We start from the raw sequence: 22,043 nt of genomic DNA on the forward strand, positions 1-22,043 counted from the left end.
TCAAACGATTCTCTTGCTTCAGCCTCCTGAGTACCTAGGATTACAGGCGCATGCCACCACACTTGATCAATTTTTTGTATTTTTAGTAGAGACGGTGTTTCACTGTTTTGGCCAGACTGGTTTCAAACTCCTGACCTCAAGGGATCCGCCTGCCTTGGCCTCCCAAAGTGCTAGGATTACAGGCATGAGCTACCGCGCCCAGCCTGTTACTCTTAATTAGGAACGGATGACTAATCTCCTCTTAACTGTACACGTTACTGGTATTTTAATTCCCTGTGACAGTACAGTGATCTTCCAACCTTTTTTGTTCACATATTGTCTGTAAGACTGTTGCAAGGGAAAAAAAAAAAAAAAAAATTGAACAACTTTTTTTTTCTTTGCACATTTTAAAATCTAACAAATTTCATCATAAATTTTAAGTAGCTCCAAATGCTGTAATTTATGACATAATAAACACTGAAACTTAAATTGTAACATCACTCTTTTATTAATGTCGAGATGACATTAAATACCATAGAGATTTTATGTCCACCAATATCCTTTTCAAGGATAACTGAATAGGTCTTATTTTATAGTAGACATTTTTAACAATTCCGTTTTTTTCTGTACTACTATTACCATTACATTTATCCTACAGAATTTTATTCTAATGGAATATAGTAAGTTTTTTGTGACTATAAAGCTCTAAATACTTAAAAAGTACTTCTGGATAGAGTTCTGTTTTTAAAATTATGACTATTACTACATAATTGATAAAACTCATAAAAGTATGTTATAAATTTTATTAAACAGTAAAACTTTTCTGTAAATGTATTTTTGTTTGTAAATATATCTTAATGTGATAGATGAGTCCTTTTTCTGTCACTGGCTGAGAGGTTATAGTCTTTCTTTTGTGACATGGGAGTCAAATGATTGTGAAAAGAAAAGTAGAAACCATCATGGGACCTCAGTGTTGAGGCAGATCCATTTTAGAAAAGCACATGGTGAATTGAGGATCTGGTAACTGGATTTCCTTAGAACTGCCCATAACCTTTTCTGTTCTTTTTGAAACGGAGTCTCACTCTGTCGCCCAGGCTGGAGTGCAGTGATGCTGTCTTGGCCCACCACAACCTCCGCCTCCTGGGTTCAAGCAGTTCTCCTGCCTCAGCCTCCCAAGTAGCTAGGATTATAGGTGCATGTCACCATGCCTGGCTAATTATTTGTATTTTTAGTAGAGATGGGGTTTCACCACATTGACCAGGCTGGTTTCGAATTCCTGATCTCAAATTATCTGCCGCCATAACCTCTTACCTCTCAGAAAGTTACCTGGAACACTGAAACCCAATTTGAAAATTGTTTTCATGTGCTATAGTTGCCATCTGAAACACTTCATGTTTTCCACTTGCTGTTTATTTTATAGAGATTAGTGGCTAATGTTTCTGGTTGTTAGCATTTCATTCCTTTTGTTTTTTCTTTTTTGAGACTGAGTCTCACTCTGTCACCCAGGCTGCAGTGCAGTGGTGTGATCTTGGCTCACTGCACCTCTGCCTCCTGCATTCAAGTGATTCTGCTGCCTCAGCCTCCTGAGTAGCTGGGATTTCAGATCTCTGGCTAATTTTTATAATTTTAGTAGATATGGGCTTTTACCATGTTGGCCAGGCTGGCCTTGAACTCCTGACCTCTGGTAATCCACCTGCCCTGGCCTCCTAAAGTGCTGGGATTACAGGCGTGAGCCACTGCACCTGGCCCATTTCATTTCAGTTTTAAAAATGATGCTATTTTAGGCTGGGTGGGGTAGCTCACGCCTGTAATCCCAGCACTTTGGGAAACCGAGGAGGGAGGATCACCTGAGGTCAGGAGTTTGAGACCAGCCTAGCCAACGTGGTAAATTCTCATCTTTACTAAAAATGCAAAAATTAGCTGGGCGTGGTAACACATGCCTGTAATCCTAGCTACTGGGGAGGCTGAGGCAGGAGAATCACTTGAACTGGGAGGCAGAGGTTGCAGTACACCGAGATCATGCCATTCCACTCCAGCCTGGGAGACGAGTGAAATTCTGTCTCAAGGAAAGAAAATATGCTATTTTATTTCTTTGGGCAATTAAATTAAGTCTAGATTTATTTGTATTATTTTGACTAAATTGAAGAAAATCTATTTACTAAAGTGATTACTGAGCTAATTTTTATTTTTCAAACTGTACATATACATTTTATATTTGCTTTTATTAAAAAACAACATTAGGCCGAGGTGGGCAGATCATGAGGTCAGATGATTGAGACCATCCCAGCTAACACAGTGAAACCCTGTCTCTACTAGAAATACAAAAAATTAGCCGGGCGTGGTGGCAGGTGCCTGTAGTCCCAGCTACTCAGGAGGCTGAGGCAGGAGAACGGCGTGAACCTGGGAGGCGGAGCTTGCAGTGAGCCGAGATTGAGGCACTGCACTTCAGCCTGGGCGACAGAACGAGACTCCATCTCAAAAAAAAAACAAAAACAAAAAACCACACACACACAATATTAGAACAAATACTTGTGTACCAAGCAATCATTAAGAATAAAAATATTTCGGCCAGGTGCAGTGGCTCACGCCTGTAATCTCAGCACTTTGGGAGGCTGAGGCTGGCAAGTCGTGAGGTCAGTAGATCGAGACCACACTGGCCAACATAGTGAAACCCTGCCTCTACTAAAAATACAAAAATTAGCTGGGTGCGGTGACACATTCCTGTAATCCCAGCTACTCCAGAGGCTGAGGCATGAGAATCCCTTGAACCCAGGAGGTGGAGGTTGCAGTGAGCTGAGATTGCGCCGCTGCACTCTAGCCTGGCGACACAGCAAGAGTCTTGTCTCAAAAAAAAAAAAAAAAAAAAAAAAAGAATAAAAATATTTCCAGTAGAGTTGAAGTCCCATATTCCCTATTGCATCAGTCTTGATTTTTATTTATTTATTTTTTTGAGACAGAGTTTCACTCTGTCCCCCAGACAGGAGTGCACTGGCACACTGCAACCTCTGCCTCCTGGGTTCAAGTGATTCTCCTGCCTCAGGCTCTCGAATAGCTGAGATTATAGGCATTGGTATGCCTGGCTAATTTTTGTGTTTTTAGCGAGACGGTTTTCACCATGTTGGCCAGGTGTGAGCCACCGTGCCTGGCCTATTTTGATTTTTTAATTTAATTTAATTTAATTTAACTTTTTTTTTTCCTGAGACAGTCTCGCGCTGTCATCCAGGCTGAAGTACAGTGGTATGATCTTGGCTCACTGCAACCTCCGCCTCCTGTGTTCAATCAATTCACTTGTGTCAGCCTCTCAAGTAGGTGGACTGCAGGTGCGTACCACCACGCCCGCCTGCTTTTTGTATTATTTGTAGAGACAGGGTTTCTCCATGTTGGCCAGGCTGGTCTTGAACTTCTGGCTTCAAGTGATCCACCCATCTTGGCCTCCTAGAGTGCTGTGATTACAAGCATGAGCCACTGTGCCTGGCTTCAGTTAATTTTTATAATTTAAGACTAACATAAAAATCAGCAGCCGGGCGAGGTGGCTCAAGCCTGTAATCCCAGCACTTTGGGAGGCCAAGGCAGGCAGATCACAAGGTCAGGAGATCGAGACCATCCTGGCTAACACGGTGAAACCCCGTCTCTACTAAAAAATACAAAAAACTAGCCGGGCGAGGTGGTGGGCGCCTGTAGTCCCAGCTACTCGGGAGGCTGAGGCAGGAGAATGGCGTGAACCCGGGAGGCGGAGCTTGCAGTGAGCTGAGATCTGGCCACTGCACTCCAGCTTGGATGACAGAGTGAGACTCCGTCTCAAAAAAAAAAAAATCAGCTTATGGCAATAGTGATTTTTTTTGTTGTTGTTCCAGGTTTGTTCCCCAAAAAATGTATTTTCTTTTTACCTTTTAAAAATGTAATGTGGTTGGCAATAGCGGTAGTAAACTTTTTTAAATATTAGAAGCTAAAGAGCCTGCCAAATTTCTATGGCGTTTGAATGTTTTAGATTGGTGTTAATGTCTCTTGGGTGTATGTTTTGGAAATTGTTTTCTATAGCCCCACTAAAGAATAAACAAACTCTAGGCACTTAAGGTACCTTTTGATTTCTCTATCTCAGCAGAACCTTCTAAGTCTCAGACACGTAAACCCAAGTGTGGCAAAGGAACTCACTGCTCTCGAAATGCATATATGTTGGTTTATAGACTGCAAACTCAAGAAAAGCCCAACACTACTGTTCAAGTTCCAGGTAAAGCAGTTTTCCAGGATTATATCAGGCAGATGTTTTAGAATCCCATACTCAAAGATTAACGATAACTAATGGATTGCTTTTAGTTATTACGATGAATTGATTCCATAAGCTGAGTGTTGGTGAAAGTAAATATCAATTGCAAATTTACTTTTAAAAAATGAGCTTCTGAAATAAAGCAATACAATTATTAAAAAATCAGAAAGTAATCAAAACATGTATTTAAAGTATAATTTGGTTTTAGTTTGTTCAGTTTACAGAGTATTTGTGAATTTTATTCATTTATCTGTAGATTTTCTAGACTTCATAATATAAAAGGTAGAGTTGCTGCTGCCCTGAAGACAGTCTTAGTCATTTTACTCAGCACTTTTCTAACTTTGGTGGCATCATCTATTGTTTATTTATTTATTTATATTTTTTTGAGACAGAGTCTCACTCTGCCACCCAGACTGGAGTGCAGTGGTGCAGTCTCGGCTCACTACAACCTCCGCCTCCCGGGTTTAAGCAGTTCTGTGCCTCAGCCTCCGAGTAGCTGGGATTACAGGTGCGTGTCACCACGCCCAGCTAATTTTTGTATTTTTAGTAGAGACAGGGTTTCACCATCTTGGCCAGGCTGGTCTTGAAATTCCGACCTCATGATCCACCCGCCTCGGCCTTCCAAAGTGCTGGGATTACAGGCATGAGCCACTGCGTCTGGCCTGGCATCATCTTTCTAAAGTGATTTTGAGCCATTCAGTTGTTCTGGGAGGCTGATGATGTCATGGAGAGCTAAGTAGGGGGAATCAACTTAGTATTATTCCAGTGGCTGTCTTCATTTTTACTTCATTTTTACATTTTACCTTCAGATTGGAGGTTTCTAGCAGACAGAGAGACCATAGTTGGAATTTCTGACAATGTTTTATTTTATTTTATTTTTTTTTTGAGATGGAGTCTCGCTCTGTCGCCCAGGCTGGAGTGCAGTGGCCGGATCTCAGCTCACTGCAAGCTCCGCCTCCCGGGTTCACGCCATTCTCCTGCCTCAGCCTCCCGAGTAGCTGGGACTACAGGCGCCCGCCACCTCGCCCGGCTAGTTTTTTGTATTTTTTCCTAGAGACGGGGTTTCACCGTATTAGCCAGGATGGTCTTGATCTCCTGACCTCGTGATCCGCCCGTCTTGGCCTCCCAAAGTGCTGGGATTACAGGCTTGAGCCACCGCGCCCGGCTGACAATGTTTTAATCAGTATTTGATATGATTTAGAGATTAGCATGTTTCACTATATTTGTAAACAAGGATAAAGTTGTTTTTTGACTTTCTGTTTTGAATAGCCTTTCTTCAAGAGCTGGTAGATCGGGATAATTCCAAATTTGAGGAGTGGTGTATTGAAATGGCTGAGATGCGTAAGCAAAGTGTGGATAAAGGAAAAGCAAAACACGAAGAGGTTAAGGAGCTGTACCAAAGGTTACCTGCTGGAGCTGGTCTGTAAGATATTCTGGGACAGCACTGTTGCCATTAAGTGCCTTGTTTTTTTATGTTCACAAATGTATATGAAGAAACTTTCTCAAGCTTACTCTTTCTAATAACCCACTAAAGCCAGCTTAAACACCCTAAAAGTACTTTGTAAACCGACAATAACTTGATGTGTAGCATTCCATATTATTTCATTACGTTGTACTTCTAAAAATGGGAAGCTGTTAATAAATTATAACATGTAGGTCAGCACTTTGCATCCATGAGTATTGTAGATATTTCTATTTTGTGAGATATTAACTTGTTTAAGAAAAATCCGATTGGATTACTATGGAAAAAGCAACTTGCCTGTTCTGTTTCTTTGCATACTTTGTGACCTGACAGTTTTAATAGACATTCTATTATATGAGTAGTTTTTTTTGATACTATTAGATTAACTTGAAGTTTAATACCAAATATTATACTAAGAGGTGAAAAGCTTTCTGCTGACCCCTGATTTCTTAGAAATATCCTACATAATCCAGCTTATCCCTTTTCTGTATATGTTTATTCAGGTTTACCTGGTGTCTCAAAATGAAACCAAATTAAGCCTTTTTAAAGGCTGATGTGCCATTTGTATTAAGTTATCTTTGTCATTTCAAAGACATGAATTTCCCAAGCCTAATTCCTACTTAAGGAAGAGAGACAATTTAGTCCTTACTTTTAGATAATAAATACTTAAGCATAATTGTACTTGTGGTTTGTCTTTTTAATATCTTAATTTTCCATTACTAGTATAATTTTAAACAAAATGTAAACAAAAATTGCTAAGTCTATAAGAATAGATTTTAACTGAATTTTAATTTGATTCTGACCCTTCTTTGTAATCTGTTACTTCAACTCTGTCCAAGGGTTGGGATTATCCTAAAGAATTAAACTGACCTTAATTTAACTGGAAATGATTTGGGAATGAACCCATGATTCAAATCTCTAAATTTATAAGTCTTTGTTCAAAGGTGTCGAGACCTAGAAATCTATTTTCCAAACTTTATTCACGGTTTCCTGTGTCCACTGGACAAGAGAAAGGGACTTAACTGGGTCTGAAGCGAAATACTCATTTGAACCACTCTTTAGAACTATGGAGTTCAAAGATGTTATGTGTCAAGTTAGCACTGTGCTTCCTTTGGCTGTTTTCATTCAGCATACAGGCACCTTATGTTCTTAGAATATGCTTATGTTCTTAGAATATTTCTCTGTGTTATTTATACTTTTACCAATTATGAGCTATATAATTATTTTCCATTTGCAGTAAACTTATATTGTAGAAAGTCCACATTGTAAAATTATGTAGAATCTCAAAGTTAATGAGCGTGGTTTTGTGCTGGCAAGAGAAATCTTTCGTTATGCCTTTTCTAAATTTTATTTTTGTGTGCGAACATGCTTAAAGAAAGATCACTTACCCTAAAATTTAAGCCTCAGTAGGAACATGCTTTTGGCCCTTTTTATTTCCATTGAAATATACTTTAAATTATCTCTAGGTAAAGTGTTTCAGATGTTTTTGATGCTGTAATTGTTCTAGACCATATAACTTTCCTAAGAAAATGTGTCATGTTCAAAATCCAGGTGTTTTTTTGTTTGTTTTTTGTTGGCTTTTTTTTTTTAAGAACTTTAAACCAAAATGTATATTTCCCAGTGGTAAATATTTTAATATTTTGCTTTCCTCATCAAATGCTGAGGTTTTGTACAGTCTGGTATCTCCAGCTTGATAATGGGAGAGTTCTCCCTCATTTGGAGTTGATTATATCCGTGGCCTTTGGAAAGCAAGCCTTGTAGTTTACTGAATCACAAATACTAGGGAATATATTTGAGGGGCCCACTCAGAGTCTTTTTCTAGTGCAGAAACATCTGTAGTGTAAAAACTTTGCCACAAGCAGAATCTGCCTTAACCATGAGACTTGTGCTCCACTTGTATTCTCAGGCAAGCTCTTGGCAGAGGTCAGTGCAACTCTTAATGATGATAGAGACTGAAAATGGAAAGAAAGACAGACTTCTGTGACCATAGTCACTCTTCCCTCATGGAGCCCACAGCGCACTAAAGTGAAATCTGGAAAACTTGCTCAGTTAGTAATAAGCATGGTATTAGATTAGAATTATAGGCCTGTTCTCTGCTTTCTGTCTTCCTCCTTTTACTATAAAACCATACATAGTTTTTCTAATTATTATATCTTCCATTAAATTTATATTGAATGATTCAAAAACCAAAACAACAAGCTTTCCTTGGAAGTTTTCTGTGAGATTGGAAAATGTTGTCTTTCCTTTGAGCCACATTGTTGCTGGACAGTCAGGGCCACAGTCACCCTAGGCTTTGAATTCCTGCAGACATACCCTGGCAAGGAGGGCTTTGTGCATTTTTAGCTTTCCTAGATTCCTTTCATTGTGAGGGCCGGGATTCTTAGGGTGTTTTCTTTCAGTTGGCAATAACAGATACTGCTGTCTGTCCGCTCCTGCCCAGCTGCTGGGGAGACTAGAATGCCTAGTGACTTATTCTTGAATGTTGCTCTTTATCACAATCCTGTTTTTTCTCCTCTGATAGCCTTTGTATTACTTACCATTTTGATCTAACTGACTGTCCTTGGGAAAAGATTAGAGTATGCTAAGGCCTTTATTTTGCTCTCGGAAAGGGATCATTTATCTTTGCATTCCCCAGATACCCAGCGTGTACTCTATCCCTGGCAGATTAAGCTTGATAAATGGCAAATAAAGTCGGGAGGCATTTTGAATGCAATTAGCCTTACCATGATATACTGTAAAGTGCTGCAGCTGTGTTACATATACTGCGACTTAAGGTCTCCTCCTTTTTTTTTTTTTTTTTTAGATGGAGTTTTACTCTCATTGCCCAGGCTGGAGTGCAATGGTGCAATCTCAGCTCCCCACAACCTCTGCCTCCCGGGTTCAAGTGTGATTCTCCTGTCTCAGCCTCCCGAGTAGCTGGGATTACAGTCATGTGCCACCATGCCTGGCTAATTTTTTGTACTTTTAGTAGAGATGGGGCTTCTTCCTGTTGGTCAGGCTGGTCTCGAACTCCAGACCTCAGGTGATCCGCCCGCCTCAGCCTCCCGAAGTGCTAGGATTACAGGCGTGAGCCCCCTCGCCCAGCCAAGGTCTCCTCTTTTATATAATAAGGTTATGTAAATGTATCATTAACTTTTCCATATCTCTTTTCTTCCAAAAAGCTCAAAATGCTTCACATAGCTTATCTTTTATACTCAACAACATCCCCATGAGGTAGGTAGAAGGCAGGTATTATTACCTTCATTTTACAAATAAAAGACCGGAAACATAGAGAGTTTAATTGACTCGCTCAGGTTCATTTTCTTGGTGGCAGAACTTGGATTAGACCGTGACCTCGACTCACAGTCCTGTGCTCTTCCTCTGGAGTCACTTTCGATTTGACCAGTCAGAAGACTCTTAGTCGATGATGTACAGTGCCAAATTTTGTTTTCATAAAAATTGAAATGGTTTGCTGTAAAATTAAAATGGGAGTTAGTTTTCTAGACATGTAACTCTCTGGGGAGTATAAAACTGGTCACAATGGGCTTCGTTGAAGTATCTGTCCCTCAGATCTCATCAGAAGGAGTATATAATACAAAAATATAAATTCAACCTCTGTATGTTTTCTTCTATGTTTTATGCTGGGACTCACTGGAGATCTTTGTAAGTAATCAAAGCTGGCCCTTTATCTTTGATTTTGGCTTTTAGGGAATTCTAGGGACTTCCTTTCCCCAAATTAAAACTCATTTTGAGGTGTTTGGTTTTGTCTTTTAATTTTTGCAACTTCAAAATTGATGACGACTCAGTTCTAGTGTACTTTATCCTGGAACTTGTTTAAAATAGGTTAGTTTCTTGAAATAAATAATAATATAATGAATAGATGATGACTTGGATTTGGGTGGGGGAATTAAATACCTTTTCAAAATTGCCGTCAGTGTCATCTTGGATAAAGAAAGTTCAGTGGTTAAAAGGGTCTTCTGAAGTGTGGTCATAGTTGGTGAGGTTAATTTCTAACTTAGAGTTCAGTTTGGCTTCTCATTTTAATTTTCAGATGTATATCACATATATGTGAAAAGTAATGACAAAAATAATTTATGAAATAAACATAGTAGGGCATGAGGTTGTGTTATTTGTGAGGCAGCAATGGAGCATGACTTGTAGTCAACAAACATGGGTGTCTTGATCAAAACTCTGCTGTGCTATTAGGCAAGACTCTATGTGGATGCCTCTTGTAGAATGTGGTTAATAATACCAGCCGATCTCATAGGGCACTGTGCAGACTCAGCATTACGGTGCAGAGCTCCTTGAACTCAGAGGAGTGGCACTTAACTGGAGCTTTGTGTCGTACTCATCAAACATCTTCCCCCAGACAATGATTCTTCTGATTCTGCTAACTCTGGACAGAGTTTGCATTGTCTTTTGAAAAAAATGAATGTATCACTTAGTCCAAAAACTGTAAAAATACATAGGCTCTTTCCGATGCTTGCTTTCTCAGAGCCCTATGAGTTTGTCTCTCTGGAATGGCTGCAAAAGTGGTTGGATGAATCAACACCTACCAAACCTATTGATAATCACGCTTGCCTGTGTTCCCATGACAAGCTTCACCCGGATAAAATATCAATTATGAAGAGGATATCTGAATATGCAGCTGACATTTTCTATAGTAGATATGGAGGAGGTCCAAGACTAACTGGTAATTCAAGATGTCCTCTCTGTTTAAAAAAGAGCAGCTCATTAAATCTTCATCTTACGGTCTTTATGAATGTGGCTTATGATGATTTGACCCAAACTATGCTAGACCAAATATTCCTTACACTTTGCAAAAAGGATTTGCTAAATACAGTAGAAGTTAAGCAACTGATGCTATTCATAGAGGGTTGGTTGGGGTTTTTTGGTTCGTTTTTTGTTTTGTTTTGTTTTTAACCCCTCTCAAAGCAGACAAAATAAGACCCTTTTGAGAAAACTGGTACTTGAGGCCTTGTCTGGTTAATTACAAGTTTGTGTCTCCATGTTATGGTGACTTCTTTTTTTTTTTTTTTTTGAAATGGAGTCTTGCTCTGTTACTCAGGCTGGAGTGCAGTGGCTCAATCTCAGCTCGCTGCAACCTCCGCCTCCTGGGTTCAAGTGATTCTAAAGCCTCCCAAGTAGCTGGGATTACAAGCGCACACCACCACACCCAGCTAATTTTTGTATTTTTGGTAGAGACGGGGTTTCAGTGTGTTGGCCAGGCTGGTCTCAAACTTCTGGGCTCAAGTGATCCACTGATCTTGCCCTCCCAAAGTTCTAGGATTACAGGCAGGAGCCACCACGCCCGCCTGTGGTGACTTCTACCAGTGTCTGAGCTGTAGATGGTTACTTAGTTTATGAATGGAAGCTGCTTGATTCTACCTTCAATATAGAGCTATATATGACCACATTGTATCCATGGTTTTATTTTGTTCTGGCTGCCTTTCTGTTCTGCCTCCTTGAAACATTTTTCTTTTTACATGAGTAGCTACCAACATAATCCCTCCTCCAATTTTCAGATGAGACTGTAGGAAATTACATGACACCTCCCTCCCCAATACACTTTTTCTGAAATTAAGTGCTGTTTTCTAATGGTATATAACTTACTGCATAAACCAGATATTTAGCTACATGCTGCAGGCCTTCTGTTAAACACCACTAGAGTTTTGTTTCCTAAATTTCTGGGAATTTTTTGTTTTTGTTTTTTTGAGACAGTGTCTCACTCTGTTGCTGAGGCCAGAGTGCAGTGGTGCAATCACAGCTCACTGCAGCTTTGACCTCCTCCGGCTCCCATCTCAGTCTTGCAAGTAGCTGGGACCACAGGCATGCACCACCATGCCTGGTTAAGTTTTGTATTTTTTGTAGAGATGGTGTTTCATCATATTGCCCAGACTGGTCTCAAACTCCTAGGCTCAAGTGATCGACCTGCCTCGGCCTCCCAAAGTGCTGGGATTACAAGAATGGGCCACCATATCTGGCCCCTGTTTTTTTTTTTTTCCTGAGACAGAGTCTTATTCTGTAACCCCAGCTGGAGTACAGTGGTGGAATCATAGTGCACCGCAGCCTTGAACTTGTAGGCTTAAGCAGTCCTCCCACCTCAGCTTCCCAAGTAGCTAGGACTACAGGCACACACCACCATGCCTTGCTAATTTTTACAATTTTTGTAGCGACAGCATCTCACTGTGTTGCCTAGGCTGGTCTCAAACTCCTGTCCTCAAGCTGTCCTCCCTGCCTGGCTTCCCAAAGCTCTTGGTGGTCTGAGCCACTATACCTGCCACTGTTCTTAATTCACAATGAGTAAACCATGCAGTGGGAAAAGCGTTCACATTTTAGATGATTCCTAAAACTTCTTTGTGTTTTAAACCAGACCCTTCGTTTTGCTTTTCCTTTTAGTGTGCGTTGAAGATCACTTTCATGTGAAGATCATTATTTATAATTATCAGCTATATTTAACCCCTCCACCTTAGAACCTCAGTTATTTGATTATCATCTTATAAAAATTACATGTAAGCCTTGTCAGATACTGTATTTAGATACTTTTAACACTTTCATTTTTCTTATTCAGATAACAGTATTGCTGTATTGGTATCTAATTGTCTTAGTAAAATAATTTAGGGTATATATCAGTTTGCCACATTGCCAACATTTGTGACTTTGGTTTAGAATGTGTCTGTTTGTGAAGTGCTAAAAACATTTTCCTAACAGGAAGTCTGTTTGAATGAAATATATTTCCTTTCATTCTTTCTTGCCTGTAGTGAAAGCCCTGTGTAAGGAATGTGTAGTAGAACGTTGTCGCGTATTGCGTCTGAAGAACCAACTAAATGAAGATTATAAAACTGTTAATAATCTGCTGAAAGCAGCAGTAAAGGGGTATGTTGCACAGCATACATTGTTTATGATAAACTAAGACATTTTCAAGCAGTCATAACCAAGCAGCTCGTTATTTATTAAAAATAGGAAGTTGGGATGTTTAGAAGAAAGGTGATAAAGTAAATGGCAGAGCCAGATCAAAAGTAAATTTTGCAACGACTGCCCCTGTGGCAATGATAAAGAAAGCTGCTGAGTCCTTGTATTCCATCCTACCATTTGATTGGTGTGAATGGCACGAAGGTAGGAAAAGCAGGATGATATTTAGATGGAAACAAAATATTAGATCCCTGCAGTTCAATAGTGGACAGAGAAAATGACCAAAATTAGGAAGTAGGTTAAAAACAATTACATGTACAGTAGCTGATGTTGAGTGTTTGTAATTCACTTTAGTTGTTTTTACAGGCAAAAGAAGGGTGGACAGTGTTTGGAAATATTACTTGTATGATTTAACATTCTCTCTGTTCCACAGCAACGATGGATTTTGGGTGGGGAAGTCCTCCTTGCGGAGTTGGCGCCAGCTAGCTCTTGAACAGCTAGATGAGCAAGATGGTGATGCAGAACAAAGCAACGGAAAGATGAATGGTAGCACCTTAAATAAAGGTAACAATTTAAACCTATGTGTGAAATTATACCATGAAAATATAAGTGGGCTGGGCACGGTGGCTCATTTCTGTAGTCCCAGCTACTTGGGAGGCTCAGACGGGCAGATCACTTGAGCCCAGCGGTTATGCCAGCCCCACTGCACTCCAGTCTGGGTGACAGAGTGAGACCCTGTTTCTCTAAAAAACAATTTTAGGCCGGGTGTGGTGGTTCGTGCCTGTAATCCCAGCACTTTGGGAGGCCGAGGCAGGTTGATCACTTGAGGTCTGGAGTTTAAGACCAGCCTGAGCAACATGGTGAAACCCCGTCTCTACTAAAAATACAAAAATAATTAGCCAGGAGTGGTGTTACACACCTGTGGTCCCAGCTACTGGAGAGGCTGAAGAAGTAGAATCGATTGAACCCAGGAGTTGCAGGTTACCATGACCCAAGATTGTGCCACTCCACTCCAGCCTGGGTGACAGAGCGAGACTCTGTCTCTTTCTTTTTTTTTTTTTTGAGATGGAGTCTCGCTGTGTCACCCAGGCTGGAGTGCAGTGGCCACATCTCAGCTCACTGCAAGCTCCGCCTCCTGGGTTTACGCCGTTCTCTTCTCCTGCCTCAGCCTCCGGGTAGCTGGGACTACAGGCGCCCGCCACCGCGCCCGGCTAGTTTTTTGTATTTTTTTTTAGTAGAGACGGGGTTTCACCGTGTTAGCCAGGATGGTCTTGACCTCCTGACCTCGTGATCCGCCCGTCTCGGCCTCCCAAAGTGCTGGGATTACAGGCTTGAGCCACCGCGCCCGGCCCGAGACTCTGTCTCTTAACAACAATAACAACAACAAAAGCCCCCAAAATTAGTAAAATTGGTTTCATACCCATCCATGTAATTTTAAAGACAACTTTTATTGGCCGGGCACGGTGGCTCAAGCCTGTAATCCCAGCACTTTGGGAGGCCAAGACAGGCGGATCACGAGGTCAGGAGTTCGAGACCATCCTGGCTAACATGGTGAAACCCCGTCTCTACTAAAAAATACAAAAAGCTAGCCGGGCGAGGTGGCTGGCGCCTGTAGTCCCAGCTACTCGGGAGGCTGGGGCAGGAGAATGGCGTAAACCCGGAAGGCGGAGCTTGCAGTGCGCTGAGATCCGGCCACTGCACTCCAGCCCGGGCAACAGCGAGACTCGGTCTCAAAAAAAAAAACAACTTTTATTAAACTACAAGCTCTTGACTGGGCACAGTGGCTCACGCCTGTAGTCCCACACTTTGGGAGGCCGAGACAGGTGGATCACGAGGTCAGGAGATCGAGACCATTCTGGCTGACACAGTGAAACTCCGTCTCTACTAAAAATACAAAAATTAGCCAGGTGGGGTGGTGGGCGCCTGTAGTCCCAGCTACTTGGGAGGCTGAGGCAGGAGAATGGCATGAACCCAGGAGGCAGAGGTTGCAGTGAGCCGAGATTGCGCCACTGCACTCCAGCCTGGGCGACAGGGTGAGACTCCATCTCAAAAAAATAAAATAAAATAAAATAAATAAAATACTGCAAGCTCTCACAAGTAGCTCAGAGCAGATAAAAGGTTTTTAAGCTATTGAAATTCAGCAAGGACTCAGCAACTCACATGTGAAATTTTCCTGTATAACCTATCATGCTTTGGGCTCAAGCTCCCTCTAGTTAATCACATGCAAAATTAATATTAATTCTGTTCTAGGCTAAGAGTTTAAAGAAAGAAAGGTTAAGTCTACTGCAAATTGGCATAATATATTGTATGCTCAGTACATTTTGGTTTTAGATTATCTGCCACACTGCCTTTGTCAAGTAGATGAGCTTGTACTTCTTTTTTTTTTTTTTTTTTTTTGAGACGGAGTCTTGCTCTGTTGCCCAGGCTGGAGTGCAGTGGCCACATCTCAGCTCACTGCAAGCTCCGCTTCCCAGGTTTACGCCATTCTCCTGCCTCAGCCTCCCGAGTAGCTGGGACTACAGGCGCCCGCCACTTCGCCCGGCTAGGTTTTTGTATTTTTTTAGTAGAGACGGGGTTTCACCGTGTTAGCCAGGATGGTCTCGATCTCCTGACCTCGTGATCCGCCCGTCTTGGCCTCCCTAAGTGCTGGGATTACAGGCTTGAGCCACTGCGCCCGGCCCGAGCTTGTACTTCTTAATCTTTCATCAAGTAGAGAGGGCAGCTTTTAAATAGCTTTCTGCTTGTAAATTCTTCTGAGTTTCCTATGCTTTCAAATCAGAAATTATGTTATTGTAAATCAAATACTAAATTTAATTTTATAATCAGTGCTTCATAAGATGTCAAGGAAATTTATTACTTTAATGTTCTTGACCTTTATTGAAATATTCTGTATTTTCTGCATTCAAGCATTTCATATCATTTATATCATTATTTTATTTTTTAAGTTTTAATTTATTTGTTTATTTGAGATGGAGTTTCGCTCTTTTTGCCCAGGGTGGAGTGCAATGACGCGATCTTGGCTCCCTGCAACCTCTGCCTCCCGGGTTCAAGCGGCTCTTCTGCCTCAGCCTCCCGAGTAGCTGGGATTACAGGTGCACACCACCATGCCCAGCTAATTTTGTATTTTTAGAAGAGACAGAGTTTCACCATGTTGGCCAGGCTGGTCTTGAACTTCTGACCTCCAGTAATCCACCCTCCTCAGCCTCCCAAAATGTTGGGATTACAGGCATTAGCCATCGCACCTGACCAGTTTTTATTTCTTTTGAATTCTAGAGATATGGCTTCACTATGTTGCCCAGGCTGGTCTCCCACCTGTGCTCAAGCGATCATCCCACCTTGGCTTCCCAAAGTGCAGGGTTTATAGATGTGAACCACTGAGGCTGGCCCATTTCTATCACTTTATATTATATTTATTTTATTTGGTATTGATCTTCCCATCTCAGCACCCTACTTTTTGAGAAAACCAACCCAGTATTAGTTTTAAACTCCTTGAGCTGTGATTAATATTTTCAAACTTGAAGAGTTTTTACTTTTTTTGAGACTTTTTTTTTTTTACTTTTTTGAGACGGAATTTCACTCTGTCCCCCAGGCTAGAGTGCAGTGGCATGATCTTGCCAACATTCCCCAACACCCCCAGTTCAAGTGACTTTCCCTCCTCAGCCTCCTGAGTAGCCGGGATTACACATGCGCCACCATGCCTGGCTAATTTTTGTATTTTAGTAGAGATGGGGTTTCACCATGTTGGCCAGCTGGTCTTGAATTCCTGAGCTCAAGTGATCCGCCCACCTTGGCCTCCCAAAGTGCTAGGATTACAGACGTGAGCCACTGCACCCAGCCGAGTTTTTACTTTTGATTAAAATATTTTATTGTGCTATATAATTCACGAACTTAACATCAATTTGAGTTTTATTATCCTGTCATTTGAAAAAACATACTATAATTTTAGTGATAACACGTGACTTAGTGTTAAGTATTTATTTACTGCTTTTTAAAACCTCTTTGGGAGGTCGAGGTGGGCGGATCACAAGGTGATGAGTTCGAGACCAGCCTGACCAACATGGTGAAACCCTGTCTCTACTAAAAATACAAAAATCAGCCAGGCGTGTTGGCATGCACCTGTAATCCCAGCTACTCAGGAGGCTGAGGCAGGAGAATCATTTGTACCCAGGAGGAGGAGGTTGCAGTGAACCGAGATTGCGCCACTGCACTCCAGGCTGGGTGACAGAGCATGACTCCGTCTCCAAAAAAAAAAAAAAAAAAAAAAAAAAGCCTCTTTATATATCAGTGTCCCTTCATTTTTAGTAAAATTGGATGCTGTAATAGAAAGTGCCTTCATGTTGGCATAGCTTAAAAGTATTTTTCATGTTGCTTTCAGAGTAATATGCCTCTATTCTCCTTCCCCCATTAAAAAATTTCAAAAGCTTCAAGCAGCACAAATGTGACGAAGTAGAACTTCAAAGCCTTCCTACCAGACATAATCACTGTAAATAGTGGCTTTTTATAATGCAGCTCATATGGGCACAGTTGTACATCTCTCTCTGTCAAAACATTCAGCCCTTTTTATTAATTGATTGCATTTTGTTTTGTGGATCCATTATATTTATCTGATTCTATTTTTTTTTACATGAGTATGTACACACAGATGCAGTGAGGGTCCTTTTGTGTCCTGTACTTACATCATTACAAAATGTTCAGATTATTTCTGAGAAGTAAATTCCTAGAAATCTCTGGATCAGAGAATTATAAATATTTATAATTGCCACATACTGGCATATTGGTAAATTTTCTTCAATATATTCATATTAGGGGGTTCATTTTGCTTGCTTTTGTCAACATAAAGAATACATCATTCACATCAGTTTTGTTTTTTCTTGTTTTGTTTTTTTGAGACAGAGTCTCCCTCTGTCGCCCAGTCTGGAGTGCAGTGGTGCAATCTTGGCTCACTCCCACCTCCACCTCCCAGGCTCAAGTGATTCTTTTGCCTCAGCCTCCAGAGTAGCTGAGATTACAGGCGCGCACCAGCACGCCGGGCTAATTTTTGTATTTTTAGCAGAGAGGGAGTTTTGCCATGTTGACCAGGCTGGTCTTGAACTCCTGACCTTAATCTGCCCGCCTCAGCCTTCCAAAGTGCTGGGATTACAGGCATGAGCCACCGTGTCTGGCAGTCACATCAGTTTTTATCAGCCCGATACGGGAAGTTAGACTTAGCAGTGTTGAGGCTTAATGTTTTTCTTTTCTTTTTTTTTTTCTTTTTGAGGCGGAGTCTTGCTCTGTCACCCGGACTGGAGCGCAGTGGCCGGATCTCAGCTCACTGCAAGCTCCGCCTCCCGGGTTTACGCCATTCTCCTGCCTCAGCCTCCGGAGTAGCTGGGACTACAGGCGCCCGCCACCTCGCCGGGCTAGTTTTTGTATTTTTAGTAGAGACGGGGTTTCACCGTGTTAGCCAGGATGGTCTCGATCTCCTGACCTCGTGATCCGCCCGTCTCGGCCTCCCAAAGTGCTGGGATTACAGGCTTGAGCCACCGCGCCCGGCCTAATGTTTTTCAAAATGTCATTGAGGTCAACCATCATCTTAGGCTTGAGAAGTTGTTTGTATGTGTGACAGAGAGAAAAAGAGGAGACAGAATTATCTGGTCATATCCTTCCTTTGCCCATTTTTTTACTTGATTTTTTTAGGAGGTTTTTTTGTTTGGTTGGTTGGTTGGTTGGCCTGCGACGTGAGTTTTCCCTGTGTCCAACTTACCCATGCTATACATGCTACCCACTGGTCACCTAGCAATCCTCCTGGCGCTCAGATTGACTGTAGAAGTGCCAGTGTTCAGGTCACCCTTATTTTACTTTAATGATCTCTAAGTGGAAGAGTGGTAATGTTAGTAATTCAGGTATGTCAAAAAGAAGCCACAAAGTGCTTCCTTTAAGTGGAAAGGTGGAAGTAAGTTCTTGATTTAAATAAGGAAAGAAAAAAAATTGTATGGTGAGCTTGCTAAGATCTGTAGGAACAAATCTATCTGTGAAATTAAGAAGGAAAAAAAATTCATGCTAGTTTTGCTGTCACACTACAAGCTACAAGTTATGGTCACAGTGTGAGTTAAGATGGAAAAAGCATTAAATTTGTGGGTGGAAGACTTGAACAGAAATATGCCAATGGATGTTTATGGAGTTCGGTAGTGTATGAGGTTTTAGGCATCCATTGAGGGTCTTGGAACATATCCCTGGACTTATCAGCGGGAACGACTATGTTTGATGATAAAGGTTAAGTCCTAATTTCATTTGTCTTTAATGCTTTGTGTTCACCCCCAAAAAGTGTAGGTAGGTGAAAATGACATGCCATGACATGACAATGTAGGTGATTAACTTGGTTCATGACACAGTATTCTCAATACCTTGACTAGAATTAAAGAATTCCATTTTTTCAATTTAAAAAGGCACATTTTCTTGCATAACCTAAATCTTTAAAAGTTAACTGTCATTGAGATGTTCCTCTTTCCTTTTAAGGGAAAGAAATATAACACTTTTTAGAAGAACTGTGTAGGAATCACATGGGTCTAATTTTCAGAGTTTTAAAGTTTTCTTTATTCCAAATTGTGCAGAGTAGTGTATCCACTACTTTGAACTTTAAGTACACAATAACCACAGCAGATATCATTTGTATTTCTTTTGATTAGATGAATCAAAGGAAGAAAGAAAAGAAGAGGAGGAATTAAATTTTAATGAAGATATTCTTTGTCCACATGGTAAGCTAGAAGCATAAATGAGTTCTGTTTTATTAACCTTTTTTACTTTTAGCTTCTACTGCCTGGCTTTCATGCTAGTGTCTCTCACATCTTACCTGGGAAAAATATTTTTTTTAAAGTAGAATTTCCCCATATTTAGAGGAAATCGTTGGAAAAGAAACTTCTTGTCCCTTGTCCCATTGAAGTGCTTTTGAATTTGAAGGATTGAATTTCAGTTGTTTCCCATGACTGTCACTGTCCAAGTTAAACACTTTGAGAATAGTGCTTATATGTTTCTTCTTCTTCATCCTGTTAGGGCTGTCTGTGGTTTTTTATTTATTTATTTTATCTGTGCAACAAAGTCTCTCTCTATTGCTGTCCTAGCTTAGTGCAGCATCAACATCCTGGGCTCAAGTGATCCTCCTGCCTTGGCCTCCTGAGTAGCTGGGACCATAGGCATGCACCATCACACCCAGCTAATTTTTAAATTTGCTTCCCACCTTTGCCTCCCATAGTGGTGAGATTATAGGCATGAGCCACTGGTCTCGACTTGGTTTAGTGTCTTGTTTGTGTATTGACCAGCTGCTGTGTACTATCTGCTAGTTTTTTAAAAAGCCAAATTCTAAATCCTTATTTAATCCTATGTATTTGTTCATGTATTTGTTTACTTGGTCTTGGTGAATGCTTACTTCTGATAAGTAGCTTTTACAAGATGATCGTGCAAGGGATTCATCATATATTAGACACAATTTTCTATTCTAATAGCACTCTGAAAGTCAAGCAGGTGTCTGTTTCTCAAAGCTTTCTACTTCATAAGTTCCCCTTCCCACCTTCAAAAAGTCTGAGCACTGAGTGCCGTAGCTTGCACCTATAATCCCAGCTACTAGGAATGATCAGGTAGGAGGATTGCTTGAGCCCACGATTTTGAGACCAGTCCCGGCAACACAGCAAGACCCTGTCTCTAAAAAAAATATTAAGTGGGTTTGGTGGTGTGTGCCTGCAGTCCCAGTTTCTCAGGAGGGTGAGAGGATCAACTTGACCCAGGAGTCTGAGGCTAGAGTGAGCTATGATCACGATGCTGCACTCCAGTCTGGACGACAGTGCGTTACCCCATCTCATTAAAATAAAATAAATAGGACAATAAATTTGACACAGAAAAGTTGGCTTGTCAGTGGTTCGTTTTGTTAACCCATGTTCATGCATTTCTTATTATGTGCTAATTTATTGCTAATATTTCGGATTCCTGTTGATCCTAATAAATTCCTAACTATAGTTCTTGTTTCATCAGTTCACTGTGAACCAGTGGATAATGTCTCACTCTTATCCCTGATGCACGCTGGCACTTTTATATGAAGTGCCGTTGATGACACTAGTGATGGTGTTTGTCACTAGAGTGGTACTAGCATTCTGGATTATCTCACTGCACTTTAGGCCACTAGGTGAGTGGCATTCCCATTTATAGGCCACACAACTAGCAAGCAGCCATCCTGGGGTGTGTGTTTGGGTCTTGGTCTCTTGGTCTCCCAAGTTCCTCTGTTCTTTCCATTGTATCACCCGTCTGTCTACTGGTTGGTCTTTTACGCTACAAGTGCACAGCAGAAGAAGATGAGCTGACCTCATGAGTGCTGAATAGCATGAGGAAATAAACAGGGGAAGGAAGTTTGGGTGAATAGCCAGAAGGAGGTGTATTTTTCCAGTGATGCGCTCCTATCACCTTTTCTAACCTTCACAGCATAGTTGTGGACATGGGATTGGTGTCTCCATATTGAGAGTTGAAGCATCTGTGGCAGATATTGTTTCATGCTTGGTGCTACCACTTGAAACGGTGCTGGAACTTAGATTGTCCTCGTGCTCCTTAGCTCACTGACCTTTGCTCTGCCTTCCCACCTTTTATCATGTCATTTCAGTACTGACAGTTTTGACTACAAAGCATGGCAAAGCTGAATGTCATTTCAGGACACATACTCCACTCCCTAGCCTATCAGAAATTGTACATAAGAGGCTGGGGGCGGTGGCTCACACCTGTAATCTCAGCACTTTGGGAAGCCAAGGCGGGAGGATCACTTGAGTCCAAGAGTTCGAGACTATCCTGGGCATCATGGCAAGACCCCATCTCTACAGAAACATCAAGAAATTAGCCAGGGGTGGTGATGGTGTGCACCTGCGTTCCCAGCTACACGAGAGGCTACATTGAGAGGATTACCTGAGCCCAGGAGGTCGAGGCTGCAGTAAGCCATATTCAGGTGCCACTGTACTCCAGCCTGGGCCACCAAGCAAGACCTTGTCTCAAAACAAAACAAAAACGAGAGAGTGAGAAAGAGAAAGGAAGGGAGGGAGGAAGAAATTGTATACAAGGGTGATTTTTTTTAGGCCGTTATCTTGATCTGTAACTCTAGTGTTTTAGTGCCATACTTTGTTCCCTAATATTTTAAAGGATAGTTTGGCCGGGCGTGGTGGCTCACACCTGTAATCCCAGCACTTTGGGAGCCTGAGGCGGGCGGATCACTTGAGGTCAGGAGTTTGAGACCAGCCTGGCCAACATGGTGAAACCCCATCTCTACAAAAATAAAAATATTAGCTGGACAAATTTACAAAATTTGTAATTATTTTGGGCAAAAATACAAAAAATCATGGCAGGCGCCGGTAATCCCAGCTACTCAGGAGGCTGACCCAGGAGAATCGCTTGAACCCAGGAGGTGGAGGTTGCAGTGAGCCAAGATGGCGCCATTGCACT

General features: G+C 41.4%; 1 protein-coding gene across 3 annotated transcripts in view; it reads left to right on the forward strand.

Moving 5' to 3' along the window:
* USP48 (ubiquitin specific peptidase 48) overlaps positions 1 to 22,043 on the forward strand; it is a 111,735-nt gene that overhangs the window by 54,391 nt on the left and 35,301 nt on the right. For 2 of the 3 annotated variants that reach the window (XM_026455940.2, XM_026455942.1), the window contains 6 exons: positions 4,079 to 4,207; positions 5,513 to 5,662; positions 10,180 to 10,377; positions 12,446 to 12,560; positions 13,030 to 13,160; positions 19,262 to 19,330. In XM_026455940.2, the coding sequence (XP_026311725.1) occupies positions 4,079 to 4,207; positions 5,513 to 5,662; positions 10,180 to 10,377; positions 12,446 to 12,560; positions 13,030 to 13,160; positions 19,262 to 19,330 (792 nt within the window). The remainder of the gene's footprint in view (positions 1 to 4,078; positions 4,208 to 5,512; positions 5,663 to 10,179; positions 10,378 to 12,445; positions 12,561 to 13,029; positions 13,161 to 19,261; positions 19,331 to 22,043) is intronic. The other variant, XM_026455941.2, reaches the window with a different exon arrangement.

Source organism: Piliocolobus tephrosceles, chromosome 1, assembly GCF_002776525.5.
Source record: "Piliocolobus tephrosceles isolate RC106 chromosome 1, ASM277652v3, whole genome shotgun sequence".
NCBI classification, from domain to species: domain Eukaryota; kingdom Metazoa; phylum Chordata; class Mammalia; order Primates; family Cercopithecidae; genus Piliocolobus; species Piliocolobus tephrosceles.